The sequence below is a fragment of the Salmo salar genome, chromosome 03 (genome assembly GCF_965601325.2).
Source record: "Salmo salar chromosome 03, fSalSal1, whole genome shotgun sequence".
NCBI lineage: Eukaryota > Metazoa > Chordata > Actinopteri > Salmoniformes > Salmonidae > Salmo > Salmo salar.
In genome coordinates, this window is record NC_138293.1 from 22,752,501 (window position 1) to 22,769,819 (window position 17,319).

At 40.3% G+C, this 17,319-nt stretch overlaps 1 protein-coding gene and 1 pseudogene across 3 annotated transcripts in view; both read right to left on the bottom strand.

Annotated features, from left to right (window-relative positions):
- The window catches only part of LOC106599485 (WD repeat-containing protein 37), a 29,993-nt gene extending 25,019 nt beyond the window's left edge, over positions 1 to 4,974 (bottom strand). The window contains exons 1-9 of one of the 3 annotated variants that reach the window (XM_045714644.2): positions 4,893 to 4,974; positions 4,623 to 4,700; positions 4,419 to 4,454; positions 4,186 to 4,286; positions 3,912 to 4,017; positions 3,766 to 3,814; positions 3,440 to 3,589; positions 2,707 to 2,876; positions 726 to 898 (exon numbers count right to left, since the gene is read on the bottom strand). In XM_045714644.2, the coding sequence (XP_045570600.1) occupies positions 726 to 863 (138 nt within the window). In that variant the 5' untranslated portion in view covers positions 864 to 898; positions 2,707 to 2,876; positions 3,440 to 3,589; ... (4 more) ...; positions 4,623 to 4,700; positions 4,893 to 4,974. Of the gene's footprint in view, positions 1 to 725; positions 899 to 1,770; positions 1,992 to 2,706; positions 2,877 to 3,439; positions 3,590 to 3,765; positions 3,815 to 3,911; positions 4,018 to 4,185; positions 4,287 to 4,418; positions 4,455 to 4,622; positions 4,701 to 4,892 lie in introns of those variants that run through there. The other 2 variants (XM_045714641.2, XM_014190746.3) reach the window with 2 other exon arrangements.
- LOC145877498 (GTP-binding protein 4-like) lies at positions 2,724 to 11,142 on the bottom strand (annotated as a pseudogene).
- Positions 11,143 to 17,319: the final 6,177 nt, after the last annotated feature.

A 17,319-nucleotide genomic window follows, 5' to 3' on the forward strand; every position in this document is an offset into this window, starting at 1 on the left:
CTATTATAAACTGGTTACCAACGAAATTAGAGCAGCAAAAATGTATGTTTTGTCATACCTGTGGTATGACAGCTGTCAGCCAATCAGCATTCAGAGCTCGAACCAGCCAGCTTATAATAGCTAACATAGAACTAAGATAATTGAATAAATAATTCCACAAAAATAGCTACATTATCTTACTACTTGGATTACAACTGTTTACTAAATCAATGTTAGGCTAATTTATATTTTATGATAGGGGAAAGTATATTTTGGCTATTTATCTCATATAGTCTAATGTATCATTCAACTGAACATGTTCTGTTCTTATAACTGCATCCATACACTTTATATCATATAATTGACTTAACTAAGTGATGTTGAAATAGATTAGCTTGAGTCCACTTGCATCATCAGGGACAGAAGAGCACACATTAATTCTGATGGTTAAACAGCACAACCACATTTCATGTTCTCTAAACTGATGGTTCACAGTGTAAAGGGATTAGGCCTACTTTAGACTAGCGAACCAATTGGTTCAAACGACAGGGCCATTAGTGCACCCAAGATAAGAACACAACTTCCACAGACATATTGATTGCATCATTCTATTCTATACAATTTTGCAATCTGACAAGGATATCCTGGTTTGTGTTCATGTTGACAACATTCAGCTGGACAAAAGCAAATTAAAACTCTGCTAATCTGTGTATTGTTCTCATGCTCCCCCCCAGCCCAGTCCCCACCTGTCCCTCCAACATCTCCCTCTGTAAACCTGTGCGCTCCTGCTCTGTGCTGTTGGTCCGGCGGATGGACAGGCTGTGGGACTTGCGCTTCTGCTTGGCCTGGCGAGAGGCTGCACTGCTTCCACTTTCGACAGGCATCCCTCCTCATAGACTCCCAACCTTTCTATGTGAAACTGTAAAGGAGGAAGTAGAGTACATGGTTAAAATGATTTGCTATATTAGTTCAGAGATATTCCAGAGGTCTTTACACAAGACCCTATCCATACTAAGAGTGTCTTCCTTAGTCAGTATGGCCAAAGATTGTAGTATATACCGTTGCCTTTGGAGGTGTTCAGGTACACATACCCCACATGCAAACAGTATTTCTCATATTCTCATTCATATCTTTACAGCTCCTAGGGGCATCGTCATTGATTTAAAGAGGACATCTTGAAGACTCTGAGCATGTCTGACAGTTACTGGAGTCATCATAAAATAAATGGAATAACTAAAACGTTAGATTAACTTCATATGATGACTGATAACAACTAGGTGATGTCCGCATGTCAATATTGGAATCATGTTGCCCTTGAAGGGGTGTGTGAAGGACTGATGTCAGGACTGAAAACGTTCAAAGAATGTGACACAATACATACTAACAAACGTTACTGCAAGTTAACAATTACTGTTGACGAGTAACCTAAAAACCAATCCCTGTCAAGCCACCCTGCCTGATCCCCCTAGTAAGAACGTAGTTAACCAGACTAGCTAGCTGTCAAACTACCTAGTTAGCTAGATATGACGCAAAATAACTCATGCGACCCATCTGACAAATTTTCATTGATATTACTGAGGTGACAGAACGAGGACTGTCTACTATCTAGCTAGTTATTTTGCACAAAATGTATACCCAAATTGACAAAAATAAATGTAAAAATAGGTAAGGTGCGACCTACTACGACGCTAACTAGTTAACTGAATTGACGTACCGAGCTAGCGAACTCGCTAGCAGAGAACCGTGCACATAACGTTACAAGAAAATAAAAAGGAATACATATATACTTACAATACTAGAAATCCAGATATTTGTTCCAAGTCGCTCTGATATTTATTCTGCGATAAACCCCTTTACCATTATCTACGAGAAAAAAATATTTACTGAGGTTCTTGTTCACGTCTAGCTTCCCTTCTTTTGACAGTCTATGCAGCTACCCACTGTCAAACAGATAGCAGCTAACTGACTGGCCATTTCATCCGAGCCACCGAAGGAAGTTACGCCTACTTCCGGGTCCCTTACCCAATTTTTGTTTTTAAACACTCTCTTTGGACAAACCCCATGAGTCATGTAGGACCAAAATATTTTTCTCATATACACAATCTATGATTTTCCTAAAATTGTAGATATATTTCTTTTTCATCACACTGGGATGAACAGGCAGCATAAGATAGTAAATGATTCAAATTTATTTTTAATAAAGCACTAGTGAGACACATTTTTGTTTATACATGTAATCACTTCCCCCACTGCAGTGTACACAGTAGAATAAACTCACATTTATTGAGAGGACTTAACTGTTACGCTGCACACACCGTCATCTTCTTTGTTTCTAGCTACACCAAAGCAATACAATTGATGGATTCTAGGAGTTAAGGCAATACGTTCCATTTACAGTTTACAATTCAAGTACACTTCACTTGAATGCCCTTTGAGCTTATTTTTATCACAATTGGTAGCCACAGCAACTGGAAGCTTTGACTGTGGGTGTTCATGTAAGTGACACAGAAGTCAAACTACCACTAAAATTGCTGGTACCTTGTGGTGAATTGAGGTTTGTGCTCCACTACGCAGCTTTCCAAAACCAGGAATATTACTTGTGTCACTCATTACCTCAATATGATGAAAGATAATTCAGAAAAGGGCAAACATTTATTTTCAGATTTACTCCAGTGAAAAAGTATACAATTCCGACAGAAGCTGGATTACACTGAAAAAAGGTCAAACCTCATCGATCAATGCCTTTATCTGTGATAGTTTGCTCCGGACTTTCTCTTGCCAGACAAAAGAGGTTTTGGCTTGAGGTCAAATACATGTCTGTCTGCCTCTCCCTTCTTCCCCTGGCAGTTCATGTCCTTCTGTTGGCTCTTCATCAACTTCTTGGCCTTCTTCGCCATCTATACAGGAAAACATACTTTCAGTAAATCCTCCGCAAAACACAGGTTGTGTCGCAAATGTCACTCATATCCCTATATAGAGCAGTACTTTTGACCTGGATCCATAATAGGGTGCCACTTCAGACACACACAATCATAACATCTCCTCAGACTATTTTTTTAGCCAGTGGACTAACACTTTCCCAATATGCATATTTTTAACACAACCCAATTCACCTGATGACAGGAAAAGATAGAGTAGCCCAGAACTATACATTTAGAGAGTTATGCCAACTTTTAGAATATTGTTCTAATTCTATACATTCAGTTACATAGCATTATTTAACTATTCCCCCAAGTCATTTTAATGGGGAGCTAATATGGCTGCCATATAATGTTGTAGTATGATGTAAATGCACTATAATGCTCATTCTAGACATTCAGTTTTATAGTATGTTTTTGTACATTCCCCATGTAATCGTAATGGGGAGCAAACATGGCTGCCATAGAATGTTGAAGTGTCAGGTAAATGCATCATAATGCATAAACCGGATTGGCCAACTCTCTAAATAGCCATCACAAACCTTAGGATCACGAACACCAGATTGGTCGCGTGGGGGACGAGAGGCACTCTGGCTGCGGGTTCGAGAGGTGGGCGCTATGGATGCCACACGCTTGCGTTTCTTGCCAACACCAACACTCCGGGATCTACGGGCATTCACCGCATAGTGGCTCTGAATGGACATGAGCAGAAATGTGAGAATACACTACAGCCCTCAAACTAAACTCCGGACCGCGAAGCCAGTTCCAATGCTTTTTTCATTATTCCGCTCTATTCAGGTACTGATTTAGACCCCTGCACTACAGCATAACATCTGTAGCATGTGAAAATATATTGTCTTTTACATACATCATCTTTGCCAGTCATGTCCAGACCAAGGTCTCCCATTTCTTTCAACCTGTAAAAGGTATAATAGTTTTTTTAAAAGACAGGCTATAAAACAAGATGAACTGTAAAAGTTATATTCATATAAACAAGATCTCCATCCACATCACCTTCTTGACAGTTCTGGGCCAGCTGGCGGATCTGCATCTCCTGATCCTCACCAGTCTCATACTCCCCTGCCTTCTCCTTCAGCTCCTCCTCCAGATCCTCCAGGTTCTGTATGGGCATGAGAGAGACGTTTAGGGCGGTGACACCATAGAATTTGAATGAATAGACCAGGCACCCCCATTCAAGTTAATGATTCCATGGAATCACTTGAACAGGCAACCCCATTCTAGTCAGTACATCCTTTCCATACTGGTCATCAATTCACGCCCCACTCACCTTCATGATTTTAGGGTCGATATAATCTGAAATGTTGTGACCCTCCCATATTTCAGGAATCACATCATATTTCTCCTCTTTATTCATCAGTTCCCAATATTCTGAAAAAAGGAGAAAAAAAAGGTTTTTTTTAAGTATTAGAGAAAATTGACCTAATTAGTGTCCTGATAACCATTTACACAATACCACTCCAGGAAAGCCATTTATAAATGAGACAATGTCCAAATACATACTCTGTAGGTCCAGCATATATCTCCAATCTCCCTCCCCTGTAAATCAATGATGGAAATTGGCAATTAATTAAATAATACCTTAGTAAGACAGCTAGATCTTGACAATGAACATTTATCACAACATAACCCACTTGAGTGAGCGGATTACATCCAAGGCTTTTCCAACATAATCCTTCTATAAGTGTTAATAATGTATGGACGTACTGTTCTGCGTTTGGGTGCATCCACCTCCACTGTTTTCCTGCCAATCCTAGCTCCCTCTGGAATGAACGGTGGTCTCACCTAGTGTTGAGAAAACAGTCTAATGAGCATACTTAAAAGGACATGCCCAATTTCCCCTGTTCACATTCAAATTTATATACCATAAAAAAAAAATGTAAACATTAGTAAAATCATGCATACATGTTTAACTTGGGCAAATCACTAAGGGTGGAAAGACATGCACCTCTACAGAAAGTATAGCATTTTGCCTACCTTCTTGTCCCTCTTAGCAGGCACTGCTAACTGCAATCTGTTGAGAACATCATGCACCTTCTTGCCCTTCATTTTGCCATCGACAGGATCGGCCAGAAGTTTGTCACAGGCCTGAAATTCAGGAAAATGTTAGTACGAATTATTAAAAACAAATGACAGAAGTCCAGAAAGGACATATGAAGAAAGAAAATAGTTCCCTCGTTATGTCGAGATCACCTTATTTATTTCATGATTACTACACAAAAGTTGTTTTGTCGAGATCACGAGATAAACTCTAAATAGGAGTGAACGTATTGATGACCAACAGAACGGCTGAGGTGGCACAGCCCACAGCAGATTAGCGCATACGGTTTTGTTGATTGCTACACCAGCGCAGTGCAACCAACACAGCCACGGGGCTCCTTGATGAAGTGGTTATTGTGTATCTCAACAAATTAATGTGTGATGTGTAGTACTTTTGATTGTCTCGTGATCTTGACAAAACAACTTCTGTTATGCAGTGATCATGAGATAAATAAGTTGATCAACTTTTTTAAATGTATTATTCATATGTCCTCTCCGGACTTCCGTACAAATAGAGAAAAACACAAAACATAACACTTGTTACTAACAAATGGTTAGTTATCAGAAGAGTGGACTACACTGCTCACCTCTGTTTTCACCATTATCACGCCCTCCTCAGTCAAAGTGCTGGTTTCAATGACAGGGATGCCCTCTGCAGTAAGGTCAGCAAAGATTTTCTGAAAGAACAAAGCAGGAAACCTTGATAAGCAAGTCCCATCTTGAAAGAGGATGACAAAGTAAACTAGGGAAAGAAATAAAGCCAAAGTAAAGAGAATAGGTTAGCAATAAGCATGAACAAAACTAAGAACCTGGTCTTGCTCAGTGAGGTCACATCTTCTTGACATAACACTTGTTAGCCACAATGAGCAAAGGCTAGAGAAAAAATGACGATATTTAATTAAATAAAAAACCTTGCAGAGTTTGTTTTTTTACATGCCTTGGCATTTTCAGAGAAATAATGTAGCACTGCGCCTTGAGACAAAGGACATTAAGAAAGCAGTCCGTCCTAGCCTTTCTACCCTTCCTTGGTGTACCCAAGGAAGGATAGAAAGCTTGAGGCGTCACCCCCACAATTTTAGCAGAGTGCTTTAAAAGGGAAAGATTCTGACTTTTGCACAACTGTTGACTGTTACTCACAAGCCTACAACAATAGACATTACAGCTACATTTAAAAAGTCATCCATGGTACTCACATATTTTATCCCACCCTATTCAATATATAGTCCCTAAATAGCAACCTATTTTTGACCAGAGTCCTATGGACCCTGGTAAAAAGTAATGCACTATAAATGGAGTAGTGTGTAATTTGTAATGCAGTTTTAAATCAATGGTGCCTCCATAACACATGACCTCTGACCTTGTTGGCAAAGAGGGGCCGAATGTTGTTGAAGAGCTCGTACTGCTACTCTAGGGCTTGGCCACACTGCTCGAAGACATCCATCACGTAGAGCACGGCAGAACGCAGATGCGCCAGGGCTGTGATGGCCTGCATCTCAATGGTGTTCCTCTCCTCCAAAGGGTGGTCCAAGATCCCTGGGGTGTCAACCACCTACGGCCAAATATGGAGTTAGCTATACATGAAATGGTCCAGGTGTTACTCATATTCAACTCCTGGCGATTGAAAGAGAAACTTACACTACACAGGGTATTTTATTGAAGGTTTCAGATACTGTGGTAGAGGTTATCCATCACAGACCTACAAAGGGTACTTAATGTGTACAGTGCCTTCGGAAAGTATTCAGATCCCTTGACTTTTTACACATTTTGTTAGGTTACAGGCTTATTCTAGAACGGATTAATTTGTCCCGTCCCACATCAATCTACACACAATACCCCATAATGACAAAGCAGAAACAAGTTTAGAAAATTCTGCACAAAAAAAACACAAGGAAAAACTTAAATATCCCATTTACATAAGTATTCAGACCCTTTACTCAGTACTTTGTTGAAACACCTTTGGCGACGATGACAGCCTCGAGTTTGACGCTACAAGCTTGGCACACCTGTATTTCGAAAGTTTCTCCCATTCTTCTCTGCAGATCCTCTCAAGCTTTGTCAGGTTGGATGGGGAGCGCTGCAGCACAGCTATTTTCAGGTCTTTCCAGAGATGTTCGATGGGGTTCAAGTCCAGGCTCTGGCTGATCCACTCAAGGACATTCAGAGACTTGTCCCGAAGCCACTCCTCTGTTGGCTGTGTGCTTATGGTCGTTGTCCTGTTGGAAGGTGAACCTTCGCCCCAGTCTGAGGACTCTGGAGCAGGTTTTCATCAAGGATCTCTCTGTACTTTGCTCCATTAATCTTTGCCTCGATCCCTACTAGTCTCCCAGTCCCTGCTGCTGAAAAACATCCCCACAGCATGATGCTGCCATCATCATGCTTCACTGTAGGGATGGTGCCACGTTTCCTCCAGACGTGACGCTTGGCTTTCAGGCGAAATAATTCAATCTTGGTTTCATCAGACCAGAGAATCTTGTTTCTCATGGTCTGAGAGTCTTTAGGTGCCTTTTGGCAAACTCCAAGCAGGCTGTCATGTGCCTTTTACTGAGCAGTGGCTTCCATCTGGCCACTCTACCATAAAGGCCTGATTGGTGGAGTGCTGCAGAGATGGTTGTCCTTCTGGAAGGTTCTCCCATCTCCACAGAGGAACTCCAGAGCTCTGTCAGAGTGACCATTGAGTTCTTGGTTAAGTGTGCCTTGAATTCTAAAATCACTGACAGTGTCACCAGCAAAGCACCCCCACACCATCACACCTCCATGCTGCTCAGTGGGTACCACACAAGACTTTTGGTTCCAACCGCTGTGTCTTTGTGAAACGCAGAGTAGTTGAAAGGTTGATCTCAGCAGGTGTGGTTCCCACCGTGAAGAACGGAAGAGGCGTGGGGGTGATTTGCTGGTGACACTGTCAGTGATTTATTTAGATTTCAAGGCACACTTGCAGCGATACGGAATCCCATCTGGTTTGAGCTTAGTGGGAATATCATTTGTTTTTCAACAGGACAATGATCCAAACACCTCCAGGCTGTGTAAGGGCTATTTGACTAAGAAGGAGAGTGATGGAGTGCTGCATCAGATGACCGGGCCTCCACAATCACCCAACCTCAACCCAATTGAGATTTGGGATGAGTTGGACCGCAGAGTGAAGGAAAAGCAGCCAACAAGTGCTCAGCATATGTGGGAAATCCTTTAAGATTGTTGAAAAAGCATTCCAGGTGAAGCTGGTTGAAAAAATGCCAAGAGTGCACAAAGCTGTCATCAAGGCAAAGGGTGGCTACTTTGAAGAATCTCAAATATATTTTGATTTGTTTAACACTTCTTTGGTTATTAGATGTTTCCATATGTGCTATTTCATATTTTGATGTCTTCACTATTATTCTACAATGTAGAAAATAGTAAAAATAAAGAAAAACCCTTGAATGAGTAGGAGTCCAAACTTTTGACTGGTACTGTATGTGTGTATGTATGTATGCATGCATATATGTATGTACACACACCTCTTCCCAAAGTATTCCAGCCAGAGATAGCTGGCATGAGGATCATGTAAGTGCATCATGTTACCTGCCAACAAAGGTATTTGTAATCCATGTGGCCGACGAACAAGGACTTGGTGGTGAAGGCGTAGGGCTAGACTTCAACATCAGCTCTGGTGACCTTGGAAAGACAGTTCAGCTCTGTCAACATCTTTTCTTGCACTACTACAATGTATTGTATGTAGGGTTGCAAAGGGTCGGAAACTTTCCGGAAATGTTCCATGGGAAGTTAAGCCCGTGAATTTTGGGAATTTTGCTTAAAATTCATCAAAAAGTTAGCTTATAACAGTGAAACTTTTTTTTGTAGGATACACAAGGCAATTCTAGGTCTTGTGGCATATTTTGGTTAAACTATCCCCGATTCAATGGAATTGCAACCCTCTGCATCCACAGTGCATTGTTCCATCACATATACAGCTGATTCTCAAGATCTTGCACACTAATGAGATGCTATTGAGCCCACACTACTACACCGTCTGAGCCAAGGACTACATGCTTTCTGGTAAGTTTTGATTACAATACTGGGTGGGGTGAATATATATGACATACATAATTTTTTTGTTTACTAGTAAATAGTAGCCTACAGCAAAGTGTGTTTAAATAATTTCTAACTTGTTAACAATTTCAGCTAGCTTGTTTTTTCTACCATGTGGGTTTTAGCTTGCTTGAGCCTGCTAACTGAAGAGTGATAATTCACCTGTTTCAATACATGTTTCATTTTAAAACATTTATCTTACAAAGGAGTTGTTTAATTTAACTGCTTAACTATTTATCTGTACATGGAATTGTATTCGGGTTTTTTTACTCATTTTTTTTCTAATCTTTACAGGAAAATGCCACGGGCACTAGCTGATGTGTGGAGACATTTCAAAGCGATGTACATTTGCAAGTACTGTGCCAAATCATATGTGAAGAATGCAACAAAGATGCAGAATCATCTGGCCAAGTGCATAAAGTTCCCTCAGTGCTCACAACAAGCAACCTCTGACAAAAGTCCCTCTACTTTTATTCAGGGTGAAAATGATTAATCAGACATCTTATCGATAGCAACAGCTCATGGTCCTCCTGGAAGCAGAATTTTTTTGGACTCAATGGAGGAACGTAGTCAGAGAAATGCAGAATAATGTCTTGCTCGAGCTGTGTATGCAACTGGTTCACCTCTGATGCTCACAGGCAATGTGCATCGTAAGAGATTTCTGAATGTTCTTTGCCCAGCATACACCTCTCCAACCAGACATGCTTTATCATGCTTTATGTTGAAAACGTTTTTGGGAGATGCAATGGATCATTGGGAATCATTCAATATTCCCTTTCTTTTGTTGTTCAGTGAAATCATCCCATGTGAAGAGTCACCTCATTTAATTAAAGTTGAATTCGTAACTACATTTTTTTTTCTATTGGAAGGATTTAATCATTTGCAATTATGTCTACTTATGATAAGCTAAAAGGTTTATGTTTCTGTCCCCATATGATAAGGTAAATATATCCAATGCAAAAACCATCTACAATGAAATGGTATTAATATTAATTTGCATATATTTCCATTAATTCCCACCGAAAGTTTCCACCTCTGAATATTCCCCAAAATGTGCAACCCTAATTTTATGACACATTTTATCCATGTTCTGCAAACGTAACAAGATGTTCAAATAAACCTAAACCTATTTATTTCCATTTGCCTTTAACCAGGTAAGCCATTGACACATTTTATAATTACGATCTGACCAAGATAAGCGTGATCCGTCGTGCAGCAAAGCAGACAAGAAACTTATCGCAATGCCTCTAACAATGGTTGCTCAAATTGTGCCATGCAACCATTGAACACTGTATTATAAACACAATTTCCACAGCAAGGTTGTATCAACCATTGACATGACAAAGAATAAGAGCAATAGCGATGTATACCTTGTTGATTAAACTAGACTTGCCCACATTGGGATATCCACAAAGCAGTAGAGTCCGAGTATTGGGATCAATCGTTTGTAAACCGGGAAAGATGCTGGCGCACTAGTAAAACAACAATGTAAACAAGACATCAACAATGACAACCGGAGCCAAATGTCTTAAGTATCTTCTAGTACAGGGTTTCCTAATGTCGGTCCTGGGGACCCCAAGGGGTCACATTTTGGTTTTTGCCCTACCACTACAGAACTGATTCAAATAATCAACTAATCACCAAGTCTTCATAATTTGATTCTGCTGTGTAGTTGGGCAAAAGCCAAAATAAGACTGAGTTTGGGAAACACTGTTCTAGTATATGCAAACCAGAGACATTTTCAGACATGCATGACAAGCCTTTCATCAAACAAAGTAAATAACTACAAGATTACCTTGTTCCAGGTATTCCAAGCTTTGCTTCTGTCTTTTCATGATGGTGCACATTCGACCCAGAGCAGCACACTTCTGTTGTTTATAGCGGTACAGGGAATCCCCATACTTCCGTCAAACATAGTCTTTGGAAACACTGCAAGGAGAACACATGAACGAGAACACCAAGTTGAACAGTGTACATTATCAGTGTAAGCAAAGAAATAGTGGAAGAAGTCAGCTTCTTACTTGTCAATCAAATTATGTGCGACGTTGATCTGTCCCAAAACCAGCTTGTAATGGTTTTTGTCATAGAAGACATTCATCAAATCAGCATAGAACAGATGAGTCATAGTGGGCAGAACAAGCAAGTAAGCGTGCAGAGCACGAGATAGCGAGATCCTATTGGCCCATTCCAGAAAATATCTGCATATTTCCGTTAGGGAACGCCTACTCTGTGAAATGCGCGTGTGCAGTAACTCGATTCGTCTTTGCGCTCCTTGTAAACAACGCGATTTTTAAAACTTTGGCAAAGGCTAAAGTCCACATTCTAGTGTTGGGAACAGAAAACTGTATTGTGGTCAAATATTTCATTGATGACAAAATATGCATAAATGTAGGCCAAAATCCACCTCGTTCCATCTTCTCCCACTGCCCGCCAGTGGGCTTGGAAACGCTTCATATTTATTAATCCAGTGAAATCACTTGGACACTTTAATAAATGGATCACTGGTCACTTTAAACAATGCCACTTTAATAATGTTTACAAATCGTACATTACTCATATCACATGTATATACTGTATTTTATACCATCTACTGCACTTTGCCTATGCCGCTCGGCCATCGCTCATCCATATACTTATATGTACATATTCTCATTCACCCCTTTAGATTTGTGTGTATTAGGTAGTTGTTGAGGAATTGTTAGATTACTTGTTACTGCACTGTTGGAACTAGAACTACAAGCATTTCGCTACACTCGCATTAACACCTGCTTATGTGACCAATACAATTTTATTTTATTTTATTTGAAATAAAGGTTAAATAAATAAAACATTCAAGTATTGAATAAAGCACTGGCAGTTTTTTTTATCTTTATTTAACTAGGCAAGTCAGTTAAGAACAAATTCTTATTTGTTTACATGTAGACATTATAGTAAACCTTAATTATTCAATGCAGACAACAAAGAAAGACTGACTGTCATTCCCTCCGGGTCCCCATTTGAGAATACTGCAGTGTATTATTGACTTTATGTCATCCTCCCACAACTTCAGGGGGTTGAGTCAAGATGGAACCGCTGTTGTTTATGTGTGCTGCATGTCCTACTCTATCTTCGTGCTAAATAATGCATGCATATAGACCTATTGCCTCCTTGGTCGTTATCTAATTGCTAATCAGATATTTTCATGAAGCCTGTTGTCTAAGCATCAGTCTACATTGTGCATGAGCACATGTACTGTTATGAGGTTGGGAATGTGTAAAAACATATTACATAAAACATAGGCTGATCCAGTTTAATGTGATTTATTGAAAGACTCTTTTATTGAAGACAATTCAATTCAACCAAACCTATACAAAAACAATGGCAACAATAACAATAACAACAACAACCTCATTCAATGGGTCCTGGTATTAATTATGCTATTCATTAATTACCTATTTATTTATTATTTATTTATCAGAAATGTTGCTATAATAAATCTCTTGAGATGCACCATCTCGTTTACAAGTGTCCAAATATAAAACATGTACATTAGCAGCATAAAAAAACTACTGCTACAACTATTAATACAACTAATAAAACTACTGCTACAACTACTAATACAACTAATAAAAACTACTGCTACAACTACTAATACAACTAATAAAAACTACTGCTACAACTACAAATACAACAAATAAAGTACCTATAATATACAGTATGCATACATACATATTTACAAATATCTTCACGTGGTTATGTTTCTATTAGTTAAAAACACAGTTTGTTCTTAACATTTGAAAAAGGGCTTTCTTAAATTGAATGTGATTTTAATACCCTGATTTCAATAGGTAAATTATTCCAGTCAGTTGGGTCTTCGTATCTGAAAGATCTTACTCCATCCTCATGATATACCCTTGGAATATGTAATTGATACTGATGTCGAAAAGGAGTAGTGTGAATCTTGTAAAGTTTGGTAAAGTTTAAGTTGATACATTACAAAAAAAATGGGTACCAATGCAGTTGTCTTCTGTTTGGGAGTAACAGCCAATTAGTGATTTCTACATTGTGCAATGATGTGCAAAGATTGTTATAAATTACATCTAATTCGCAAATTAAGGTCTTGGTTGTGTTTTGATAGATGATGTTGCCATAGTCTAGGAGAGGAAGCAGCAGTTGAGTTACTAAGGTCTTTCTAATGGATACAGCAAAACAATTATTAGATTTGAATAGTAACCCAAGCTTATTGGTAATTGTTTTTCTAGTATAATCAAATCAAATCAAATTGTATTTGTCACATGCGCCGAATACAACTTTTTTTAAAGTAAGAAATAAGAGTAAAAAATAATGAAAGAGCAGCAGTAAATAACAATAGCGGGGCTACATACAGGGGTACCAGTACAGAGTCAATGTGCGGGGGCACCAGTGTCGAGGTAATTGAGGTAATATGTACATGTAGGTAGAGTTATTAGAGTGACTATGCATAGATAATAACAGAGAGTAGCAGCAGCACAGAAGGGGGAGAGGGCAATTCAAATAGTCTGGGTAGCCACTTGATTAGCTGTTCAGGAGTCTTATGGTTTGGGGGTAGAAGCTGTTTAGAAGCCTCTTGGACCTAGACTCCCGTACCGCTTGCCGTGAGGTAGCAGAGAGAACAGTCTATGACTAGGCTGTCTGGAGTCTTTGACAATTTTTAGGGCCTTCCTCTGACACCGCCTGGTATAGAGGTCCAGGATGGCAGGAAGCTTGGCCCTGGTGATGTACTGGGCCATTCGCACTACCCTCTGTAGTGCCTTGCAGTCGGAGGCTGAGCAGTTGCCATACCAGGCAGTGATGAAACCCGTCAGCATGCTCTTGATGGTGCAGCTGTAAAACCTTTTGAGGATCTGAGGACCCATGCCAAATATTTTCAGTCTCCTGAGGGGGAATAGGTTTTGTCGTGCCCTCTTCACAATTGTCTTGGTGTGCTTGAACCATGTTAGTTTGTTGGTGATGTGGATGCCAAGGAACTTGAAGCTCTCAACCTGCTCCACTACAGCCCTGTCGATGAGAATGGGGGCATGCCCGGTCCTCCTTTTCCTGTAGTCCACAATCATCTCCTTTGTCTTGATCACGTTGAGGGAGAGGTTGTTGTGCTGGCACCACACGGTCAGGTCTTTGACCTCCTCCCTATAGGCTGTCTCATCGTTGTCGGTGATCAGGCCTACCACTGTTGTGTCATCTGCAAACTTAATGATGGTGTTGGATTCGTGCCTGGCCGTGCAGTCATGAGTGAACAGGGAGTACAGGAGGGGACTGAGCACACACCCCTGAGGGGCCCCCATGTTGAGGATCAACGTGGCGGATGTGTTGTTATCTACCCTTACCAACTGGGGGCTGCCCATCAGGAATTCCAGGATCCAGTTGCAGAGGGAGGTGTTTAGTCCCAGGGTCCTTAGCTTAGTGATGAGCTTTGAAGGCACTATGGTGTTTAACGCTGAGCTGTAGTCAATGAATATCATTCTCACATAGGTGTTCCTTTTGTCCAGGTGTGAAAGGGCAGTGTGGAGTGCAATAGAGATTGCATCATCTGAGGATCTGTTTGGTGCGGTATGCAAATTGGAGTGGGTCTAGGGTTCCTGGGATAATGGTGTTGATGTGAGCCATAACCTGCCTTTCAAAGCATTTCATGGCTACAGACATGAGTGCTATGGGTCGGTAGTCATTTAGGCAGGTTACCTTAGTGTTCTTGGTCACAGGGACTATGGTGGTCTGCTTGAAACATGTTGGTATTACAGACTCAGACAGGGAGAGATTGAAAGTGTCAGGGAAGACACTTGCCAGTTGTCAAAATGCTTTCCAAATTATTTGCTAGAAACCATTTTTGTAAAGTTTTTAAATCATCTTGGAGAGTTGCTTGTACTGTATTTGCAAAATATTTTAACCTGATGTAAAGAGCACTGTATCATCAGCGTATAAATGATAATGTGTATTCTGACAAATTAGATAAATGAATATATAGAAAAGACGAGGGGCCAATACTGAGCTTTGAGGTACACCTCTGCTGAGAGCAATACGTTTGGATTTGTGTCCCATGAAAACACATTGCTTTATTTTTTGGTATTTTACCCCCTTTTTCGTCATATCCAATTACGATCTTGTCTCACCACTGCAACTCCCCAACTGGCTTGGGAGAGGCGAAGGTTGAGTCATGTGTCCTCCGAAACATGACCCGCCAAACCGCACTTCTTAACACCCGCCTGCTTAACCCAGAAGCCAGCTGCAACAATGTGTCTGGAGGAAACACTGTTCAACTGACGATCAAGTCAGCCTGCAGGCGCCCGGCCCGCGACAACGGAGTCGCTAGAGTGCGATGAGCCAAGTAAAGCCACCCCGGACGATGCTGGGCCAATTGTGCACTGTCCTATGGGCAGTGGTGTGAAGCACTTAAGTAAAAATACTTTCAAGTACTACTTAAGTCGTTTTTGGGGGTATCTGTTTTACTTTTTTTCTATTTTACTTTTACTTCACAACATTACTAAAGAAACAATGTACTTTTTACTCAATCCATTTTCGCTGACACCCAAAAGTACTCGTTACATTTAGAATGCTTAGCAGGACAGGAAAATGGTCCAATTCACACATTTATCAAGAGAACATCCCTGGTCATCCCTACTGCCTCTGATCTGGCGGACTCACTTAACACAAATGCTTAGTTTATAAATTATGTCTGAGGGTTGGAGTGTGGCCCTGGCTATCCGTAAATTAGAAAACAAGAAAATCATGCCATCTGGTTTGCTTAATATAAGGAATGTGAAATGATTTATACTTGTACTTTTACTTTTGATACTTAAGTATATTTTAGCATTTACATTTACTTTTTATACATAAGTATATTTAAAACCAAATACTTCTAGACTTTTACCCAAGTAGTATTTTACTGGGTGACTTTCACTTTTACTTGAGTTATTTTCTATTAAGGTATCTTTACTTTTACTCAAGTATGGCAATTGGGTAGTTTTTCCACCACTGCCTATAGGACTCCTGGTCACGGCCAGTTGTGACACAGCCTGGGATCGAACCCGGTCTGTAGTGATGCCTCAAGCACTGTGATGCAGTGCCATACATGTTGACCACACTGCGTTGCAAAATACATTTACACATACATGTTATTCATTCATTGCACCCACACTGCCGGCGCTCGTCAACGAGCGTCTGCGTAGCCAGGCACTAAAATAGAACTTGGTTCTATCTGTGACACTTGATGCGCTGCAAGCCCGCCTCTCCCATCTCCTCATTGGTTTTTAGGCGCATAGATTGAAAGATAAACTGAGGTTCACACTCCAGTCCAGTAGGTACTGGTAATGCACCTTGAAGTTGGTTGCCAACTGCCATACAAAGTCCGAAGAAGAAGAAGCCTGAAGGAGGAGAGATTACTAGAAACTAACTCGGTTTAGCCGTTTATCTGTGGATTAATTGTTGCTGTTGCTAGCTGACTTGTCCTGGGATATAAACATTGGGTTGTTATTTTACCTAAAATACACAAGGTCCTCTACTCTGATAATTAATCCACAGATAAAAGGGTAAACTGAGTTTGTTTCTAGTAATCTCTCCTCCTTCAGGATTCTTCTTCTTCTTTGGACTTTTTATGGTGGTTGGCAACCAACTTTAAGGTGCATTACCACTACCAACTGGACTGGAGTGTGGACCTCCTGAAAACCAATAAGGAGATGGGAGAGGTGGGACTTGCAGCGTGTCTAGCTTCACAAATAGAACCAAGTTCAGACCCTCGCAGATGCTTGTTGACGTGCGCGAGCAGTGTGGGTGCAATGATTGAATGTATGTGTACATTTATTTTGCAATGAGCAGTGTGGTCAACATGTTAGACTGCTGCGCCACTCAGGATGCCAACACATTGTTTTCTATTGCTAAGATATGCATGGAACCAGTTTAGTGATCTGTTAGTGAAACCAAAGTATTGAAGTTTTCCTAGTAAGATAGAATCATCAACTAAATCAAATGCTTTTGATGAATAAATAATAATAATAGATTGGGACTTAGCGCTTTTCAAGGATCCAAAGTCGCTTTACAATTGTAGAAATCAAGATGACACAAGTAGTTTGCCTTGGTCTGACTAAGAATGTATATCATCAGTACGTTTCACTAATGCTGGAGTGGCAGAATGGTTAGGTCTAAAGCATGATTGAAAGGGTGAAATTCAACAAAATGTATCTAGGTACTGATACATTTGGGAATGTATTAATTTCTCAGATATGTTTTACTATTGAACAGATTGCTGATATTTGTCTGTAGTTATTTCGATCTAAGGAGTTTCAGTCAGTCAGGC